This window comes from Gobio gobio (genome assembly GCF_949357685.1).
Source record: "Gobio gobio genome assembly, chromosome: 20".
Lineage (NCBI taxonomy): Eukaryota > Metazoa > Chordata > Actinopteri > Cypriniformes > Gobionidae > Gobio > Gobio gobio.
Window position 1 is genome coordinate 35862855 of NC_137113.1, and position 19208 is coordinate 35882062.

The 19208-nt window shown below is 38.3% G+C and overlaps 1 protein-coding gene across 1 annotated transcript in view; it reads right to left on the reverse strand.

The window, feature by feature from the left end:
- Positions 1-2115: 2115 nt before the first annotated feature.
- The window catches only part of top2a (DNA topoisomerase II alpha), a 42095-nt gene continuing 25002 nt past the window's right edge, over positions 2116-19208 (reverse strand). The window contains exons 16-35 of the mRNA XM_079801130.1: positions 17610-17719; positions 17386-17478; positions 17165-17279; positions 16634-16755; positions 16128-16276; positions 15664-15895; positions 15392-15526; positions 12068-12268; positions 11775-11970; positions 9671-9762; positions 9435-9578; positions 9263-9346; positions 8855-9049; positions 8401-8527; positions 7009-7152; positions 6426-6591; positions 6273-6340; positions 6051-6167; positions 5664-5905; positions 2116-2521 (exon numbers count right to left, since the gene is read on the reverse strand). Coding sequence (XP_079657256.1) covers positions 2381-2521; positions 5664-5905; positions 6051-6167; positions 6273-6340; positions 6426-6591; positions 7009-7152; positions 8401-8527; positions 8855-9049; positions 9263-9346; positions 9435-9578; positions 9671-9762; positions 11775-11970; positions 12068-12268; positions 15392-15526; positions 15664-15895; positions 16128-16276; positions 16634-16755; positions 17165-17279; positions 17386-17478; positions 17610-17719 — 2873 coding nt within the window. The 3' untranslated portion in view covers positions 2116-2380. The remainder of the gene's footprint in view (positions 2522-5663; positions 5906-6050; positions 6168-6272; positions 6341-6425; positions 6592-7008; positions 7153-8400; positions 8528-8854; positions 9050-9262; positions 9347-9434; positions 9579-9670; positions 9763-11774; positions 11971-12067; positions 12269-15391; positions 15527-15663; positions 15896-16127; positions 16277-16633; positions 16756-17164; positions 17280-17385; positions 17479-17609; positions 17720-19208) is intronic.

Consider the following 19208-nt stretch of genomic DNA (forward strand, 5'->3'; position numbering starts at 1 on the left):
AAAATTATTACACTGCAGAATAGCACAACTGACCAGTCACATTTAATTGATCATGCTTGGGTACTTGTGAGGATTATTGCAGGTTGTCACGTTGGTTATGTTGTTGGAAGTTAGCCTATTTTCAGGCGCAGTGTAATATCATTGCGCTGCTGCACCCTTAGTACGGCAGCAATGTTCCTTGATTATTACACAGGAAAGAGAGTAAAGTTCCTAGCCATATCGGTCTAGAAAATCACAACTTTCCATTTTCCATCGGACTTAGTACACAATGTAACTTACAAAAAAAAGAGTCCCGCTTTAAATAGGAAAAATATCGAAACTCTTTGGTCATTTTTTGAGCAAGATGCTAATGGTCTAATCAGATTCAATGACCCATGCTAAAAGTGCTACCGCCAGACCCGGAGATCGGCTGAATGGATTAGAAAACGGTAAAACTCAACAGTTTAAAGCTACACTATGTAACTTTTCCGTCCACTAGAGGTCGCCTGTTCAAAACAAAGGCGTAGTTTGATGACGCCACGTTTGAGCGCAGAATCTCGGGACATGTGGTCTTCACCTCACAGCCGGTGGGAAACAGTGAGGATAGGACTCGGGCAGAAATCATGTTCATGGATGCGATTATTAACATTACTGTAGTCTGAAGCAGAGCAGGAGCGAGTGTTGTGGAGCTGAGCAAGGCCGCAGGAGCGATTGAAGAGCGGGACTGTTATTATGGCATAGTCGCTGGCGGGACTTTTATTATGACACGGTTGCCGGCGGCACTTCCTCTTCTCCAGTGCTGAGTATATGAGGTAACGCAGCTCTGTTTATCGTATTAGATATATCTGAGTGTGTTGAAAAGGAAGTTATGACGTTCGCTCGGCGGCTGCTATGACACTTGTTCACAATGCAGTGAGAGTAAAGTGTTTCACTGAATAAAACCGGAGACCGAGGGTGACGCAGATATGACGCAATCGACAGGCGACTCCCTCGCACGCATAGCTCACACGTCCCGGCTCCTTGGTTAAAATAGCAATTTTCTCACGATTTACAAATAGTTGAAAACATTTGGGATATTCTAAGTACTCAACTGAACAAAATATATAACACTGGCCTAGTGGTTTCTGGATATTTTGCTGCAAAAATCCTACATAGTTCACCTTTAACTCTAGGGGAGTTGGAAAATTAGCCTATTTTCAAAAAAAAGTGGAATGTTCCTTTAATGCAATACAGTGAATGACAGCCCTTTGCGGTCTCCCAGTGGCTTACATTATTGTCAGTTTAGTATTAGTTATTTACAACAAAACCAAATCTCTTTGCTCTCATGTCCAAAAATTTTTGGCCTTACATTTCATAAACTCAGTACCAACTAATTTTCCATCAGTTTATTTTCATAAATTGGAATGTGCAAAGGACTGTGGGTGATTTAAGGCCACAAATGATACATCCCATGCATCCTACAAAACAGGCCAAACGAAGGACGGCTGCCTATCAAGGATTCTTTAAATTCAGATGGCCTTCTGCAACGTTTGCTGACGGGGCAGCCGAGATGTGCAGCCTTCCGGGTTTTTTTGCAGTCGTGAAGTAATTACTTTCATTTTAAATAAGTACCTACTCAAGAGAGTGTGATTTCAGATGCACCCTTACTCTAGCAATAAAAAAAAATAAAAATGCGATGTTTATGTAGTCATTTGATTATTAGAATGGTTAATGGATTAAAGTTCAGCAGCAAAGATATTGGTTCATAAAGTGAGACTAAAGTATAATTAAAAAAATTGAGCAATATTCAAATTGCATTTCACCGTTTTTATTTATTTTGCGAAATGCTGAATTGTTTTTCTGCTGCTGAGAAGACAAACGCATGCTCACCTTTAGTCTAGAACCAACCAACATGTTCACACAGCGAGCACACACACCTCATCTCTGCACTTGCTCCCATTTCTCTCAACATGGGGATAGTCAAATAGAAAGGCAAAGTATTACTTACTTGTAAAAGGAACTGGTTTTGTAGTAAACTTAAATGTAAGGCATTACGTTAATTACTTGAAAAAAGTAATCGATTGAGTTATCCTCAACACTGGTTGCAGGAAACGGGGGAAAGAGTCAATAGCCTTCTCAAAAACCAGTCAAACAAATCTCAATTGAAACATTTATTACAAGCTTTGAAAAGAGAACATATAAAATATTTACAAGACAAGACAACATGTATAAAAAGCAACAATGAACAAGGTGAGAAACTAAGACACCAGCTCAAATACGTGTGGCTAGTTAGTCTGTCAAAAAAGAACCAATATAAATTTGGCTTTCTGCACTGAAGTTAAAACTAACTTATTTTAAGGATCATTTTCTTTTCTTTTTTAAAAAACGTTTTTCTCATTAATACAGGCTTATTTCGTAACATTTACTCATCATCAGATTCAGAATCAAGAGTGTAGGTGACCGGTTTGGTAGTGCGTGCAGCTCGGCTCCTGGGAGCTGCAGATGTCACCAACTTCTCTTCCAGATGAAAGCTGTCATCATCATCATCCCAGCTCTTCGCTTTCTGAAATGGGAAATTAAATCATGATTAAACTTGCAAGCTTACCAATAAATCCTTAGCTACCAAATCATGTATATTGGTTTTAATGCTATTACTTCATTACTAACAGTTTATTTGCATTGAACAATTTTTTGTAAAAGCACCATTTAACTCTTTGAATGCTGGATGCAATTGTTATAGCTTGTCAAATTTAAACCAGAATATTTGTTTTCACTGTGATTAAGAATTATGAGATTTGGTATGTACAACTGAAATGTAATTTAATCCTGTCAAATCTGACATGAAATCAGTTTTTTTTATTTTTTATTATTTAATAGAACAGTATATGGAACCTTTAGACAACATCTGGGGGGTGGGGGGGGTGTAGAGGGCTGCATTGGGATTGAGTCCCGCGGGACCCAGCGCAAATCTCGCGGGAGCGGGCGGTGTGAATTTTGCTGCGGGCGGGGAATGGGCGGCTAAAAAAAAACACAGCGGGAATCGGCGGGATAGGGAGGTTGCCTAACGACATGATGGAGAAGATGTCAATAGATGATGTAGAAATACAGCACAAAAGCTAAGCAAGGAAAGTCTGACATTTGGAGAAGTTTCTCAATTGTTTTGGTAGGCAAAATCATGCGGTATGTATAACGTTATATGTAGGCTATCCATATTGCGCAGCTGGCAAATACATAGCTAACTTACTTGATCATACCTCACCAAAAACGCTCAGCACTCCCTGCAGGTCAAGTTGACTGTTTGGTGTTTTTGACAAACAATACATAGAAGTTTAGTGAGTGGAAATGGATTGTTTCTAAAGGTCCGTTTGCTATTTTGTGTTCACATTACGTTCTGTTGAAGAATGTTTTCTCAGGACTGACCGACGAATTGGGATCTGTTTGTTGTTTCTCAATCTGTTTTTCTGTTTTGCAAAGCAGTCTATTTTTATGTGCAAAGTTTTTGATAAAAACGAAATTATATTTGAATGTATTTGTCTTTTTTTTTTTTTTTACATGCAGGCCAGGGAAACGAAACAACCCCATGAATCTCTTTAATAATATCAATACAAATACGTGTTTTTTTTCCCCTGCGGGACGGGAGAAGACAAAATCAATGCATCTCTATTATTGTGCGGGAATAAATTCTCAGAGTTTTGCGGGTGCGGGCGGGAGTGGACATACAAATTGCGGGAGCGGGCGGGAGTGTAACATACGTTGCGGGAGGTAATGGTCAGAAATTCGGCGGGTGCGGGCGGGAGCGGGATGAAGAAAACAGTCCCGCGCAGGGCTCTAGGGGGGTGCATTGTTTTTTGTGTCAGAAGTAGCGCAAGCATTGGGAACACATCAGAAATGGAACAGGGCATCAGTTTTTAAAAAAAATTCTAAAAAATGATGCATGGATAATCAAGTAAACTTAAGTTGCCTTAAGCCAGGTGCACACTGTGCCATTTATAAATAGTCCTTCACGATTGTTCCTTGTCAGACTGTACGAATATGATCCCCGCTGTAAGCCGTCACACTGTAAGACCTCAGCTGTCATTAATGTCAGACTGTACGTTAGTCAAGGTGCGTTAAAAACGGACACGCAAGAAAATCTCGACCCGAGTTTTATCATCAATCAATGACGCGTTCAGGTGACAGTGAGCTGCATCCACACGGGATTGAAATGGTGGCTACAAAGAAATCTCAAGCGCTCATTTTGGTCATAGTTTGTCTTGAAAAACGACGATAATTTGATGGTCTTCATAGGAGAAGTCACATTGCAGGACTGAGTCAAATCTTCTGACACTGCCAGAATTTCATCTGAGGTAAAATTTGATCGCACCGGTCATTAATCGGCTGCCGGTGAACATGTCAAACTAACGATCAAATACTTCAGATTTTAGCCTAGGATCAGAGGAATCTTTTAGGATTTGCAAAATTTGTCTCAGACGGCAAAATCGTGGCTAAAAATCGCACAAGTGTGCACTAGGGCTGCACGATTAATCGAAAAGCAATTTGGGTTGTGCGATTATGAAAGTGCAAAGGCTGCGATTTTTCTCAAATAAATAAATGCCCAGCGTGTCAGTGAAGAGCGGCTCTGTGATCAGGAGTAAAAGCTGCTCCGTCTGAAAGCACTGAGTTTGAGTCGCTTATAAAGTGCGTTTGAAAAAGCAACACGCGTCAAACATCTTCACAAACTAGCAGTGTGAAGCGTTCATAAACCTGTTGTCCAACAAAATACGTTTAATAACAGGTTTTAACTCACTTCATACCGTCAGTCGAGCTGATGTGGCTTCTTATCACAGAATGTCAATCAGCACGGCATACTTTATTATTATGAAAACACCAGAGAAGGCTTGAAGAACACCATATCTTGTCGCAGAAGTATTATCTTCATGTTTATTATTAATCAGTCAAAGCGTTTCTATCTTTGTTTTATTCAGCATACAGCCAGCTTAACTTTAGGGATTTCCCATAGGGAAGGGATTTCCTGAAAAATGAAGATTACTTCTTCTGAGGCAAATGTGGAGTTTCTGCTCGAGGGCACCCTCTGGCTTCCAGTATGAATTATACATTTATTTAGAAGTACTTCTACTTATTTTCTACCCAAAAGTTTGACAATCCATACGTTTTTCTTCAATGTACAGGAGTTTTAATCCCCACAGTGGATGCATAAGAGGCTCATATTTCATATTAAAGACAGACTTTAAGAAATCACAGATAAAAAGCAGATTTTTATAATATATATATATTTTTTACAATAAATCCTTAGACCTTTCTAATGATTTTTAGTCATAGGCTGTCTGCATACTAACAGGTAACCCATAATTTTTTGGGGTAAAATAAGTTTTCTAGTAAAATATAATTATTATACTGTTATATTTATTCTTAAATGCTATTTTGTATTTTTAATAATGCAAATGTAATTGTAATAGTAATATTTCTTATTTTTATTAAGCAATAATAATAATAATTATTATTATTAGTCATATTAATATATAAACAATGTTATATACACACTTTTAATTTGTAAAAAAAAAAAAAATCGAATTTTAAAGCCTTAGTGTGCACCCAACTTTAGTCCAGTAAGTGTTCATCTTCAAAAATTGCTAACAAAATAAAATCACAGCTGGCTTTATAGAGTTAAAATGCTAATTTTGCTCAACAGTAAAGTGCTAAACTACCTTTCCAGCAGTGCATTTGCCCTTGAGGCGAGCCATGAGATTGCCACTGTCAGAGTCCGAGCTGTCTGATTGGTCACTGCTCAGAGCGGTCTTCCTCTTCTTGGCTGGTTTCTTAACTACAACAGGGGCTGCGCCTTCAGAGTCAGTGGAAGATGGTTTGACAGCAGTAGGCTTCTTGGTGGCTTTGGGTTGTTTAGGACTTGTCTTGGAGAGCACGTCAAAGATAGAGGGCTGTTTTGTGTCTAAAAAGATGAAACAATTAGTGATGTTAGAAAATTATCTATACTGATATTCAGTATGACCAAGTACATGCCATTTTATTACTGAAACAAAGTATTTAACTTTAAAAGAACAATCGTTCCCCGAAAAATTACAACATTCTAGTACCTGTTGCTTTCTTCTTCGAAGCAGCACTTGTCTTTTTTGCAGCAGGTTTCTTGGCGGCTCCTTCAGCTGATTTTTTCACAGGTTTAGGAGCTGGCTCTTGGCTGGTCTCAGAAAGAGCTAATTTAATGAGAACAGTGAAGAAAATAAACCAACTGCCAGATGATGTTACAGACAAAGCTAAAGAAGCCATCAGTGATGGGCAGAGAATTGTGCGGTACTCACAGCTGGACTTGCTGCTGGTTTCTGGTTTCTCTGCCTTTGGTTTGCTGGCTTTCGCTGGTGCTTTTTTCCTGAAAGGATCAAGGAGAGTTTTAAGAGATGTAATGGAGAACAGACAAGATGTGTGAAGTAAAAAGCAAGTTATGACAGTCTTACACAACAGGTGAGGGAGGAGGGGAGTCTATGTCACTGTCAGGTGCGGCGCTGGGTTCAGGCATGAAGGACTCGTCATCAATGACCGCACGCTTCTGTTTACGGCTCTTCGTCCAATCATCAAACTCATCCTCACTGCTTGACAGACTGTATTTCTTTTCAGCCGCAGCTGCAAGGACACGCAAAACTTATTAGCTTTGAGTTCTCCAATTCACTTAATCGGTTTACCATTTACTTTTTCTGGAACCCACACCTTTTGACATGGATTTCAATGATTTGCATACTAGAAGCTCTATATCACTGGATAACTTATAACCTTATTTTCACTTTTCTCTTATATTTGGTTAAACATGCTTTCCCCCCCTTGTGTGCACATAGAAATTCTATATCTCCTAATCATGTCTAATACTTCGTTTTAGGATAAAAGCTGCTTTACCTTTTAGAATTATACTAAAAGGCCTTGGTTAAATACATAAAAAAATCAAGTTGATAATTTAGAGGCCTTAAAATAAAAAGGTATTATGGCAACATTAAACATGCACATTTTGATCTTATATCTATAATGTGTGTGTAAAAAGGCACTCACCCTTGCGACCTTTTTTCTCTCTTGGAGCCACTTCCTCAGGGATGCACTCTGTGTCAGACTTGGACTCTTCCTCCTCAGAAGACCAGGGGTTCTTCTTCTGGACCGGTTTAAAGGTGAGGGTGGTCTGCTTGCCTGTCTTGGAGTCTGACATGGATTAAAGATGAAACATTAGGATCAGAATTTCATGATTCTACACCAGGGCTCCAGACTGCAACCTTTTTTCTTGCCGGTGTGACAATTTTGTTAGAGGTCGCACTGGTGCCAACACCACAGTACCAAATGACAAGAGATAACATTTCTGTTGCATATGGAGGAGAGAGAGAGAGAAAAAAAAAAAAGGAAAACGAAATGAAACCATGCTTCTCATTTGAGCTGTGAAGTGCGGACCATTTATCAGCTAGGACCAATTTTAGCTGATCTTTGATCATGCAACACCAAACACTTTCTCACTGGATCTCCCAGCGTGGTGCAAATTTAGCGCACAGTTTATATACCATCAGATCAAAAAGCACTGATGTGGAGACCAGAAGAAACATTGTGCCATGGAGGTTTCAGTCTACAAATCACCAAGTCACCACGGATTTAATGTAGTAATGCTAACTGTAACAATGGTATAGAGTGGCAGAATTAGTCAAATGTTTTTACATTCATTACAGGGTTCGTACAACTTTTTGAGAGTGAAATTAGAGATGAAAACGAGAATGCAAGCATTGGCGATGATGCATAGACTGATGTGTGAAAATGTGGAGTGTTAAAACAAATGTGCCTCTTAAATATATAAATAGCCTTTACAGGTATCAATTTTTAACGCGGTGCATCGATACATCGTATCATTAGGCATTAGATTGATGTATCAATCTAAATCGAAGTAGTTGCCCCCTAGAAATAATCATGTAATATGATCAGTAACTGGCCTTAATGCAAAATACTAATATTTTAAAATTTCCTTTATGATTAAAAATCCCCCAAAGCTACCAGAACAGGAGCTGGTGCCACCTTCTGTAGAACTTACTCTCAAATGATAGTCTGGAGCCCTGCACTACGAGCAAATACCTCGTAAGTCCCTTCATGGTAAATTCATATGAATTTGTATGATCTGCTTACACTGCCATTATAGTGTCTTCTAAATAAATATGAAAAACTGGGCTTCTGCTTTATGTTTGCAGATGCTTACAATGCATGTGCTACGAAAGAAAAAGAAAACTAGAAGCAGAAGGAGTGGCAATGACCAGCCCAGCATGGACAGCCACTGTTGCGGCACACAAATGTGAGTAGAAGCTAGTGTTTCATACTGTTAGTTGAGCTAAACCAGTCGGTTGCAGGACAGATCAGAGTTCTAGAGACCTGAAAAGTACTATATGAAACTGGAGGAAGATGGCTGCATGTTCTTACTTTTGTCTTTGGCTGGCTCTTTCTTGATCTTCTTAGTGAGTCTAGCAGTCAGTCCAATCTCAGAGCCATCAGCTGCTGCGTTTGCCTCATCATCAAACTCCATCTTCATCACCACACCAGTCTCTTTCTAAAAATACACACAAGTATTCCCTCAGGATCAGCTAAACTTATAAAATGTCTGGTTATGAAAACCACTGACAATGTGGCAGTCCCACACCAGTGAGCATTAGAATGATTTTTGAAGGATCATGTGACTAGAGTAATGCTGCTGAAAATTAACCTTTGCCATCACAGGAATAAAGTGACTTTCCCCCCTTATTAAACACTAAAAAAAGATTAATTGTAATATTTCACAATAATCACAGCATTCTTGATAATGTATTTTTTAGTGAGTGACCATTCTAACAAAAACATGCAAATCGAAACGCATGCAAATCTAATTCTGTACACGTACCTTCGCAGCTTTGCCTCGTTTGGCTCCCTCCTTCTTAACGGCCTGGACCTTCATAGTGCTGGTGATGCGGGGGATGACACGGCGGCCTTGCGGGGTGGGCCTAGTCTCATTCTTTACCTTCACCACTTTTGATTTGCTTGCTTTACCTTTCACTGGAGGCATAGTCTGTGACTCTTTCTCCTTCTGTTCTACATGCTATATACATAAACACAGAGAACACCATTGATGTTTGATGTTGAGAAAACCATGTTTTCAAAATGATTGATTTAGTGATTTGTGAAGGCGTGAATTTTTTTTTTGCTTTGTGCGAAGAAAAGCCTAAATTAAGTCGTCAATTCATAAGTGTAATTTTAAATAAAGGATTCACCAAATGCAAAAATCTTAAATGGATATGATCGTCTCAATTACCTCCAGCTCCTCACTAAAAGCTGCCAGATCTTCTTTCCACAGATCAGTGGGCACCTTCATCTTGAGTGTGTTCAACTCAGTCATCTGCAGAACAAAAGCGTTAACCTTTTTAAACTCCACTGCAACACTAAATCACCAGCTCAGTTTCCATCCATCACAGACTCCTAGTCACCTTAGCATCTCTCTGTTTGCACAGCTCATCTTTCTTTTCTTTGGTCAGGTACCACATGGGCATGTTGAGAAGATAGTTATAATCAGGGCCAGACGTCTCCTCTTCTTTCTCCTCATCATCACCCCCAGCGTCCTCCTCAGCATCCTACCAAACAATGAAAATTATACTTATGCAGGTAAAGTCAAAGGAAGCAAACAAAAGCACTCCATTTGATACGAGGCTAGTGCGGTATATACCTTCTCCTGAGCGTCTTTCCATGCCTTAACAGGGTCGGAGTCATAGCCCATCTGCTGAAGCATGCGGATCAGCTCCTTCTTAGGTTTGTTTTCTAAAAAAATATTAGATGAGAAGCATTAATGGTGGAGAGGAGGAAAAAAACAACATGAAATTGCGATTCTTCTAGGGATATCACCACGACATGGTGGCGCGCCATCGTGTTGTCGGTCAGCCACGCCCCCCGTTGCGAGTCTGACACACACACACTAATCCTAGTCTCTTCTATAGTTAACCTAAAAACTTTGCAGGGATTGCTTTGTAAATTAAATTGAGAATATAACTAATAGGGATGCTCCGATCAGCATTTTTGCAGCAGATACAGAGTACCGATTTCTTGTCATGGTGATCGGCCGATACCGATTCCAATGCTTCACTGATTTGTAAGCTCAGATCACGGATAACCTTTTTTCAGATAAACACTTTCTCACTGGATCTCCCAGCGTGGTGCAAATTTAGCGCACAATTTATATACCATCAGATCAAAAAGCACTGATGTGGAGACCAGAAGAAACATTGTGCCATGGAGGTTTCAGTCTACAAATCACCAAGTCACCACGGATTTAATGTAGTAATGCTAACTGTAACAATGGTATAGAGTGGCAGAATTAGTCAAATGTTTTTACAGAGTACCGATTTCTTGTCATGGTGATCGGCCGATACCGATTCCAATGCTTCACTGATTTGTAAGCTCAGATCACGGATAACCTTTTTTCAGATAAAAAATAAAAATAAAAAATAGATGTTGCCTTTGTTATATTTTTGTAAAATCTTTATGGTAATTATGTAATGTAATGTAACGTAACTATTGTTTTAACAGGGTACTAAATAATCAAATTATTCATTATACAGAGAACATTTTAATATGCCTTTAAAATGGGGTTTCTGCATAACACTATGTATATCAGGATACTTAATAGGCCTGGGCGATATGGTCCCAAAAAAATAATCTCAGTATTTTTTGGTTGAATGGCAATACACGGTATATATCCCGGTATTTTCAACGTTATTCTATTTGGATTAAAAAAAAAATCTATTCATTTTAATAATTTTATTTCACATCCTGCCCAATGATGTCCTAAAAACAGTGTTGATATCGAAGGCTATAAACAAATACAGTGAATGGGATGTAGGCATATATTAATACGTTTGTTTTTTAATTCACTAAACTAAAAATTAAAATAAAAAAAGCATATTCGTCTATAGGCTATTTGATTACCCAATTATAATGGTCTCTTTCATAAAAATATACATACTTGTAGGTTTAAAGTTCCAAGTTTCACTTTTTGAATGGAATTAGTGAAATAAATAAACTTTTTGATGATATTCTAATTATATGACCAGCACCTGTTTAATTAACAATTAAGCTTTTGAAAACCGCAGAGTCCTTAAAGCTTCTCTTTTGTTGTCTAGTCGGTTTATAAGTGCCGGTTGTATAAAGAGTTTTACCCCGAAACATGCAGCACATTAAAGGGATAGTCCACACAAAAATGAAAATACCCCATGATTTACTCACCCTCAAGCCTTCCTGGGTATATATGACATTCTTCTTCTCATTCAAGGGTGAGTAAATTATGGGATCATTTTCATTTTTGGTGAACTATCCCTTAAAATTAAAGAGCAGCCTTATCACAATATAGTTTATTTCTATGAATCATGTAGCCCTATAAGATTGCTCAATTCTGGACATTTATCAGCCACAACATGCACAGAGTTTCTGTATTAGGCAAAATGTGTTAACTGGTGCACCCCCAATAACACCAGTAAAAAGGTTATTGGGTGTAGGCCATGAGGACTATTACACTTGATTGTCACTTAACTTAGTAGGTCAGTCTATTTTCTTGTAAATAACACAAAGCAAAATGTGCTAATGAATAGGTTTATAGTGCACTTTCAACTGAACATTTTCAGTTCAGTGTATGGAACAAAGCAAAAATAGGCTCAGCACAAAACAAATGACCAATTTCTGCATCTATGACTCGGGAACCACACAGCCTGTTAATACGTGCTGCTTTAGCATGTGGTGCGAAAGCAATGGCAAAAAAAGTCAAACAAAGCATGTCTCACCAATGACCAGTGTGCCCTGAATCTTCTCCAGAATGAATCGGGCCTGGTTGGAGAGTCTGGCACTTTCAGCTCCCAGCATTCCTAGCAGCCAGTCTTTCCTGAGGACGTAATACTTCATTCGGAGCTCAAAGAAATCCTTCAAGATGTCCTGAACAGACTCATACTTCTTCAGACTGCCCACATGATCAAATAACACCTGCATGAGGAGGAGATGGACAACAGATGAGGATTTCAGGATTAGGCGAAAAACTAACACATGTTGTGAGGTGTGAAATGTGGTGTGTGTTGTTCACCATAGAGTTACAGGTGAGCAGGTTCTGTAGCTTGAAGACTTTGTGTAGTCCAGCTGCCTCCGCCTCTCTCAGGCGCTCTTCTGTCATCTTGATGACAAAACGCACTGTGGTGTCTGTATGATACTCCTTATAGTCTGTGATCAGAGGAGGAACCTTCTCTGAGCCGTTCAGCATCACCTCCAACACATTCTCCTTATAGGTCTGAGAGATGTGTTTTTCAAAAGAAAAAGTTGTCCATTTTAGTCGCTAAACTGACTGGAATCATTTTCATGGAATCATGGAAGCTTTGTTACATTTCAGAGGTTAAACACATTTCTAATTTGTTTTATAAACAGCATGAAACATGAATTTGCAGTGGATGGAAGATTAGAATATTGAATACATTTTTAACCCTAGCAGACACAGCTAAAGGCTTAAAGGGATAGTTTATTTATTTGAGTGTTGTCATGTCGTTCCAAACCAACAAGACTCGTTCATCTTAGAAACACAAATCAATATATTTTTAATAATACCTGAAAGAGTAATGTCCCTCCACTGTATTTCGAAAATAAACTAAAGTCTTGTTTTTGGAAAGGCGCAAGGTTGAGTAAATGACAATTTAAGTTGTCCAACTTGTCCTAGTTATACATTACATGTAGTTACTGTGGTAATAACTATAAAGTATGCATAATTAGGGCTGGGCTAGCCATATCATTTCTCTTGATAAAGCGATAAAGAGTTCAATAAATGTTTGATAACGTTTATGTAGCAAAAAAGCGGAATGAATCTCATTTGAACCGCACACCACATGGGCCATTTATCCGGTCAGCTCAATTCAAACAGCGACGCAGCATGAGCTTAGAGCAGATGCGTTTACTCGCTGATCGGTCTCGGTCGTGTGACCACTAAACAGAACTGTAAGTCGAGAGAGAAGCACTCAAATTCAGTGAAGAACACAAATGTCTCAGTGATTTAAAGCAACACTAAGTAAGTTTTGGCGCTCTAGCGGTTAATAAACTGCATGCGTCTTGCAGAAGAACATTGTGGCCAGAGCTAATTCTCTCTGTTTATGTCTATGACGAGTCACGCAGGTACTGTGCTACTCCGCAGTGGTGGCAATCCGACAGGTTTAAAATAGTCTGAATATAAACACTTATAAGTGTACCACAGCGATTCAGGATAAGACAAAAACACTGTTTGGAAAATGGATTCATGTAGCACTCACTCATTAGGGATGCGCGGTATACCGGTACTGGGAAAATACCGGTATACATTTTATTTAAAATGGTACACTATCATGATTTTGCACTAATTTGTCCAGCACAAACAAACAAACAGACACGGGCTTTTAATTTTTTCAGTTTAACACATTAAAAATATTTAATGCAATTAACACAGCGTCCATTTTTATATCCATTTTTGCTAAGCGTTACATTATATGATCACACTCTTATTCATGTACATGCTTTTAAACAATCCAAGCATGACAAGACAAGACAAAAGAGAATGCGCTGTATGTCAATGCCCTATCTGTGTGGTTGCGTCTCAATCGGCTCCCTAGTTCAGTAGTCAGGGCACTGATCAGGGAGTAGTCCACATTCATGTACACAATATACTGCTTCACCCGCGCGCCAGTCTCTGTATGTGGTAGGGCTGCACGATTAACCTTTATCGCATCGATATTGAGGTTTTAACTCCCGCAATAACCTAACCTCAGGAGTCTAAGGTTTTTTCCCCCGCCTCTGACATTTGAGGGACAAACCTATTAGCCAATCAAAATGGTTGAATCTCGCGTTCCTGGCTTGCTGGCCAATTAGAAATGGCAATGTAAACAAGGTTGTATGATGCAATGCACCGGGCGCGGCGGGCAGCTTTCTGTCAGCAGCAAAGCAGCTAACACACAAAGTGTCGTGTACCTCGAATTGTGCCAATAGAAAAAGCTTGTAACTGCGCAGAAATGGCCGAAGGCTCTTCTTCGGTGACGGGAGAGGAAGCGGAGCACTTGGTTAACAAGAAGGGTGGTACTTCAGCTGTTTGGATTATTTTGGATTCGCGAAGAACGACGTGGAGCAAAAGAGTGCTAAATGTAAAATATGCAATATAACAGTTTCATGTTCAGTAAATGGCAGTGTACTACAGAATTATTTTGTTTTTCTAATTGTAAATCTAAATCTAATAAGAATTCATTTTCTATTTTTCAGTGTTTAAGATTGTTAAATTTAAAAACAAAATAAAAGACCAAGTGGTTAAGTTAATTTCCATTATGTCGTCTTATTCTTTGGTATTTAGGTTCAGGTATTTAATAATCACGAAGCATCAAACAATCTCATTACCTCAATCACTATGTATGTAGTTTATTTAACCCTCTGTGTCATAAAAGTAACAACATATTTTATTCATAATTTTAGGTTTTATGCACTTAAAAGTATCGAACGCAAAAATCGAAAATCGCACCGCAATCGCAATATTTGTCAGAAAAACCGCAATTAGGTTTTTTCTCAAAATCGTGCAGCCCTAGTATGTGGCAATGCGACACAATAACCTGGCGTATGTAAAAGTCGATCATTCTTTACAGATGATGGTGTGTTTGGAAAGAAGACGAGTTCTTTATTAAACTCGTAAAAAAACAATAAAATGCCACAATTTATCATAACACCTCATATGTGCCGCTCAAGTATAAGGTGCTTTCCTTGCCATCAGTGCTTAGATAACACGTCTCTTACCATTAAAAATAATGGCGTGCGGTGGCTGGGACATAAACCTAACAACATACGTAGCATGATTTTTGGAATGATTTATCACGAGAGGGAAAAAATTGTTTTAGTCGCATAACATCAGTTAATGGAAACGCTGTCATTTCGCAATTTTTTTTATCGACTTTTAGAAAATATTGCAAAAGTTTTGCGCAAATCTGTAATGGAAACGTGGCTAGTGATGGCCTTCATTCATAAAAAGATGCCATTACAACAAACATTTAAAATATGCTGTCTTTAAATCGTTTGTTCATTAATTTGGAGAGTAACTGGAATTACTACAATATCAAAAACTCCAATGTTTTTTTAATCGCGATTAATTACAGAAAAAAAAAAGATTAATTAGTGAAAAAAAAAGAATCGATTCACAGCACACATAATATATATTATATATACATAACGTTATATTGGTTGTCAAATTTCTGCTAGTTTGCCTACTAGTTAACCTATATTGCCCACCCCTACTTGCCACATACCAAATGAGGGTAAATACCAACATTTGAGTCCTGTGAGGAAGCATGTATAAGATTTGATACAGCTTAATGCATACAGTCATAGTCCTAAAGCAAGTAATAGAACAAACTTCACACACCTGTGTCCAGGTTTTGATTGGCAGCTCAGTGATCTCAATGGTGGTGGAGTCAATGATGGCCACCTCTCCATTGTTAACATACTGATTCTTCGCCAGTTCTTCGATGGAGCCCTTGAACCCCTTATAGCTGGGCAGCTATATGTAATAGGAGTGGGCATAAGAAGGAGTATAAAGTTAATCAATGCTGGTTTGGAACAAAAATATGCATTATGAAAAATAAATAAAACCACAGAACATTTATGGTAATAATAATACAAAAAAAAAAAAAATACCATGGGAAGTGGCTCTTCTCCATTGAGCAGGCGGTGAATATTGTTGATGATCTCTCGCAGATCATAATTGGGGATGCGGCTGGCCCATCCTGTGCCGATGCCCTCACCTCCATTAGCCAGCACCAGAGGAATGATGGGAATGTACCACTCTGGCTCCACTCGCAAATTGTCATCGTAGTTATACTTCAACAGGTTATCATCCACAGCAGGGAACAGAAGACGAGCAAGTGGACTGAGAAAAGATATTTACTTTACTAATAATGCAATTTTAATTGGTTAGCAATAGCATTACCAATATATCATATTCAATACCACATTTTACTAAATAAATTGGGCATGTTAAAAAAGGGCTCTACTAGATTCCACAAGTGTTGCGGCTCAAGATAGCAGCTACCCATTTAGTCAATTGACAGCACACTGGGTTCTGATATAGAGCCATAATCACTGGCTGTGTGTCTTTGTACCTGAGCATGGTAAAGATGTATCTGGGGCTGGCAGAGTCTTTGCCTCCGTGCAGACGTGTGCCAAACTGGCCCTGTGGCTGGAGCAGGTTCAAATTATTACTGCCCACAAAGTTCTGAGCAAGTCCCACAATGGTCATCATCAGAGAGATCTGAGGAAGAGAGAAAGGAAAATAACTTGGTTATGATAACTTAAATCACTTAATATTTTTCTAGGCAAATTAACTTCTGGTTGTGTACTGATATCATTCCTATGGACTGTTGGCTCATATGATAACATGATTACCAGGTTAATTGGCTTCACATCGACATGACATCAGTTTGATAGAACATGGTGTTGTTTCAGTAATCTAACATGATTATCTTTGAGTCAAAGCACAGTTCTTCTGAACGTGTATTTTCAGATTTATTATGGTTTAGTGTCTTGCTCAAAAACAAAAACCAACGCGAAAAGTTCATATACAGATTGCACAATGAAATCTTGTGAGCTGAACAAAACAAGTCCTCACCTCTCCATGGTGGTACGCGGACATCTCAGCCACTGATCCAGCCAACTGAGCCACTTTCACCTCTCTCTTATCATTCCTCTTAAAACAGCAGAACATCACTTTCCTCTGACCTGGTTTCAGCCCTGAAACAAACACATTACATTACTTCTCTGCATTTATTCAATAGTAACTATATTTACTCAATCCTATACAGTGTATCTGCAGCTATCAGCACTTTCAATTTAAAACTTTAATACAGTTTTAAAGACCTTTACAAAAATAGACCTGCACATCTCTTCCATCTAAAATCTAGTCCAGTAGTTTAGTAGACTGGAATTATTGAAAAAAAAAAAATATTATATATATATATATATATAAGTTTAGTTTAATGTTTGTGCTACCTTCATTTTAAGTTTAGTCAACTCAGAGTTAAGAACAATTGTTTTTGCAAAAGAAAAAAAAAGTTTATGGTATTGTGACAACTCTGTTGTAAATGCTATTCCAACGGACAACGGTGATGAATATTGAAATGACTGTAATAGTGCTACACACCATCCACCAAGCAGGGGATAGATCTCTCATTGTCAGAGTTGGAAAAGAGCACAAGCTCTTTATTAATGAAGTCGTGGTAGGAGAGGGACGTAGTTTCCTGTCCGTACAGATACTCCTGCAGAAACACAAAAGAAATAAGCTCAGGCTTCCTGGTGGCACAGACATCAACTATTAAGAGATTAAAAAGCACATCTCTATATTGATTTTCAGGTTTGTGGCACCTCAGGCAGATTGTGTTCTCTGCGTTGACGTCTGTTGATCATGAAGCTGGTCAACCACTCCTTCCTCTCATCTACCATCTTCTTACTAAAGGCCTGCAAATAGACAAAGCCACAAACATCTTCAGGAAGCTTCATTTTAAAGCCCCTTTTAAGAGGTAATTGTGGCACCGTGTTTTGACTAAATTCACAAAAAGCAGCATGTACTATAAAGGAAAAATGGTTACCAGGGTGATAGCCTCATCATCGGCTGGCCCGGAGTACTTAAAGGGGATTCGATGTCTCGTCATATCCGAAAAATACTCTTTGGCCTCCTTAGATGTGCTGGTACCCAAACCTGGAGAGAGGCAGATAGAAAACTACATGAGATATTTACAAACAACCATGTACACATGAATATTTTAGAACCACCGTGTTATAGTAAACATTAGGGGTGGCTGATACGACCAAACTTATTTCACAATAAGACATTTTTATATTGTTTCACTAACAATATAATCAAGATAGTTATTTGTTATTTTGAGTTATTAAAAGTAACAACAAAGCAAACTAAAAATACACCACAAATACAATAGAACAAAGGAACAAATTAAATTATTTCTCAGAAGATTTATCAAAAAAATAAATACTAAATTGATACAGTCAAATGTAAAACAAATAGTCTCACTGTATGAACTGAAGTTATTCAGTCAAAGCAGCATTTCATTTTCTTTGTCATTAATGTTAAATAAACAAAAGATAAAGACAGCAGCAGGTATATTTTATCTTTAAAGTGCCTCTATTATGCTTTTTCAGATATTATCTTTCATGCAGTGTGTAATATAGCTTTTTGTGAATGTAAAAGGTCTGCAAAGTTCTAAAGTGCACAACAAAAAGTTTCTCCCAAAAGAAACGAGTCGTCAGGAATTCCAGTCTTACTTCTGTAACATTCATATGTAACAAACTTGAAGAGTCAGTGGTTCAAATTATCACAACATAACTTTTTTGGTCTGGTTCTCAAGGGAGCACCTGGAGATGCTGCTTGGTACTCACTTTACTTGAAGCTCACTTCAAGTACTTCGATACCACAGAAAAAAAACTACTAGCCTAAATAATAAAGTTCAAACATTATTAAAGGGTTAGTTCCCCCAAATGTCATTCCAAACCCGTAAGACCGTTGTTCATCTTCAGAACACAAATTAAGATATTTGATGAAATTGGAGAGCTCTCCGACCCCTCTATAGACAGCAATTTAATTACCACTTTCAAGGCCCAGAAAGGTAGTACATTTTTTTTTTTATAAATAGTCCATGTGACTCCTCTCGTGGTTCAACCTTAATTTTATGAAGCGACGAGAATTTATTATTATTTTTTTAAACAAAAAGTAAAGACTTTATTCATCAATTTCTTCTTGTCTGTGTCAGTCTCCTATGCAGTTTACGTTGGCCAGCTCCCACATCAGCACCACACGCATGTGCCGTGGTGCTCACGTGAACAGCACCGGCCAATTTAAATAGCTGTCTATGGAGGGGCCAGAAAACTCAGATTTCATAAATATCTTGCTTTTTGTTCCCGTAGGCGTAGATGAACTAAAGTCTTACAGTTTTGGAACAACTTGAGGGTGAGTAATTACTTACAAATGTAATTTTTGGTTGAACTAACCGTTTAAAAGACAAGTGAACAGTCAGTAATAAAATAAGAACAAATACAAAAATTACAAGCAGAGATTAAGTCTAACAGTAGTATTCAGATCTCCAAAACAAAAATAGGAACATTTAAAGTGGCATAATAGAGGCACTTTAAGACCTAATGCACAGGTTTTCAAACTACTGTTTACATTAAATTAA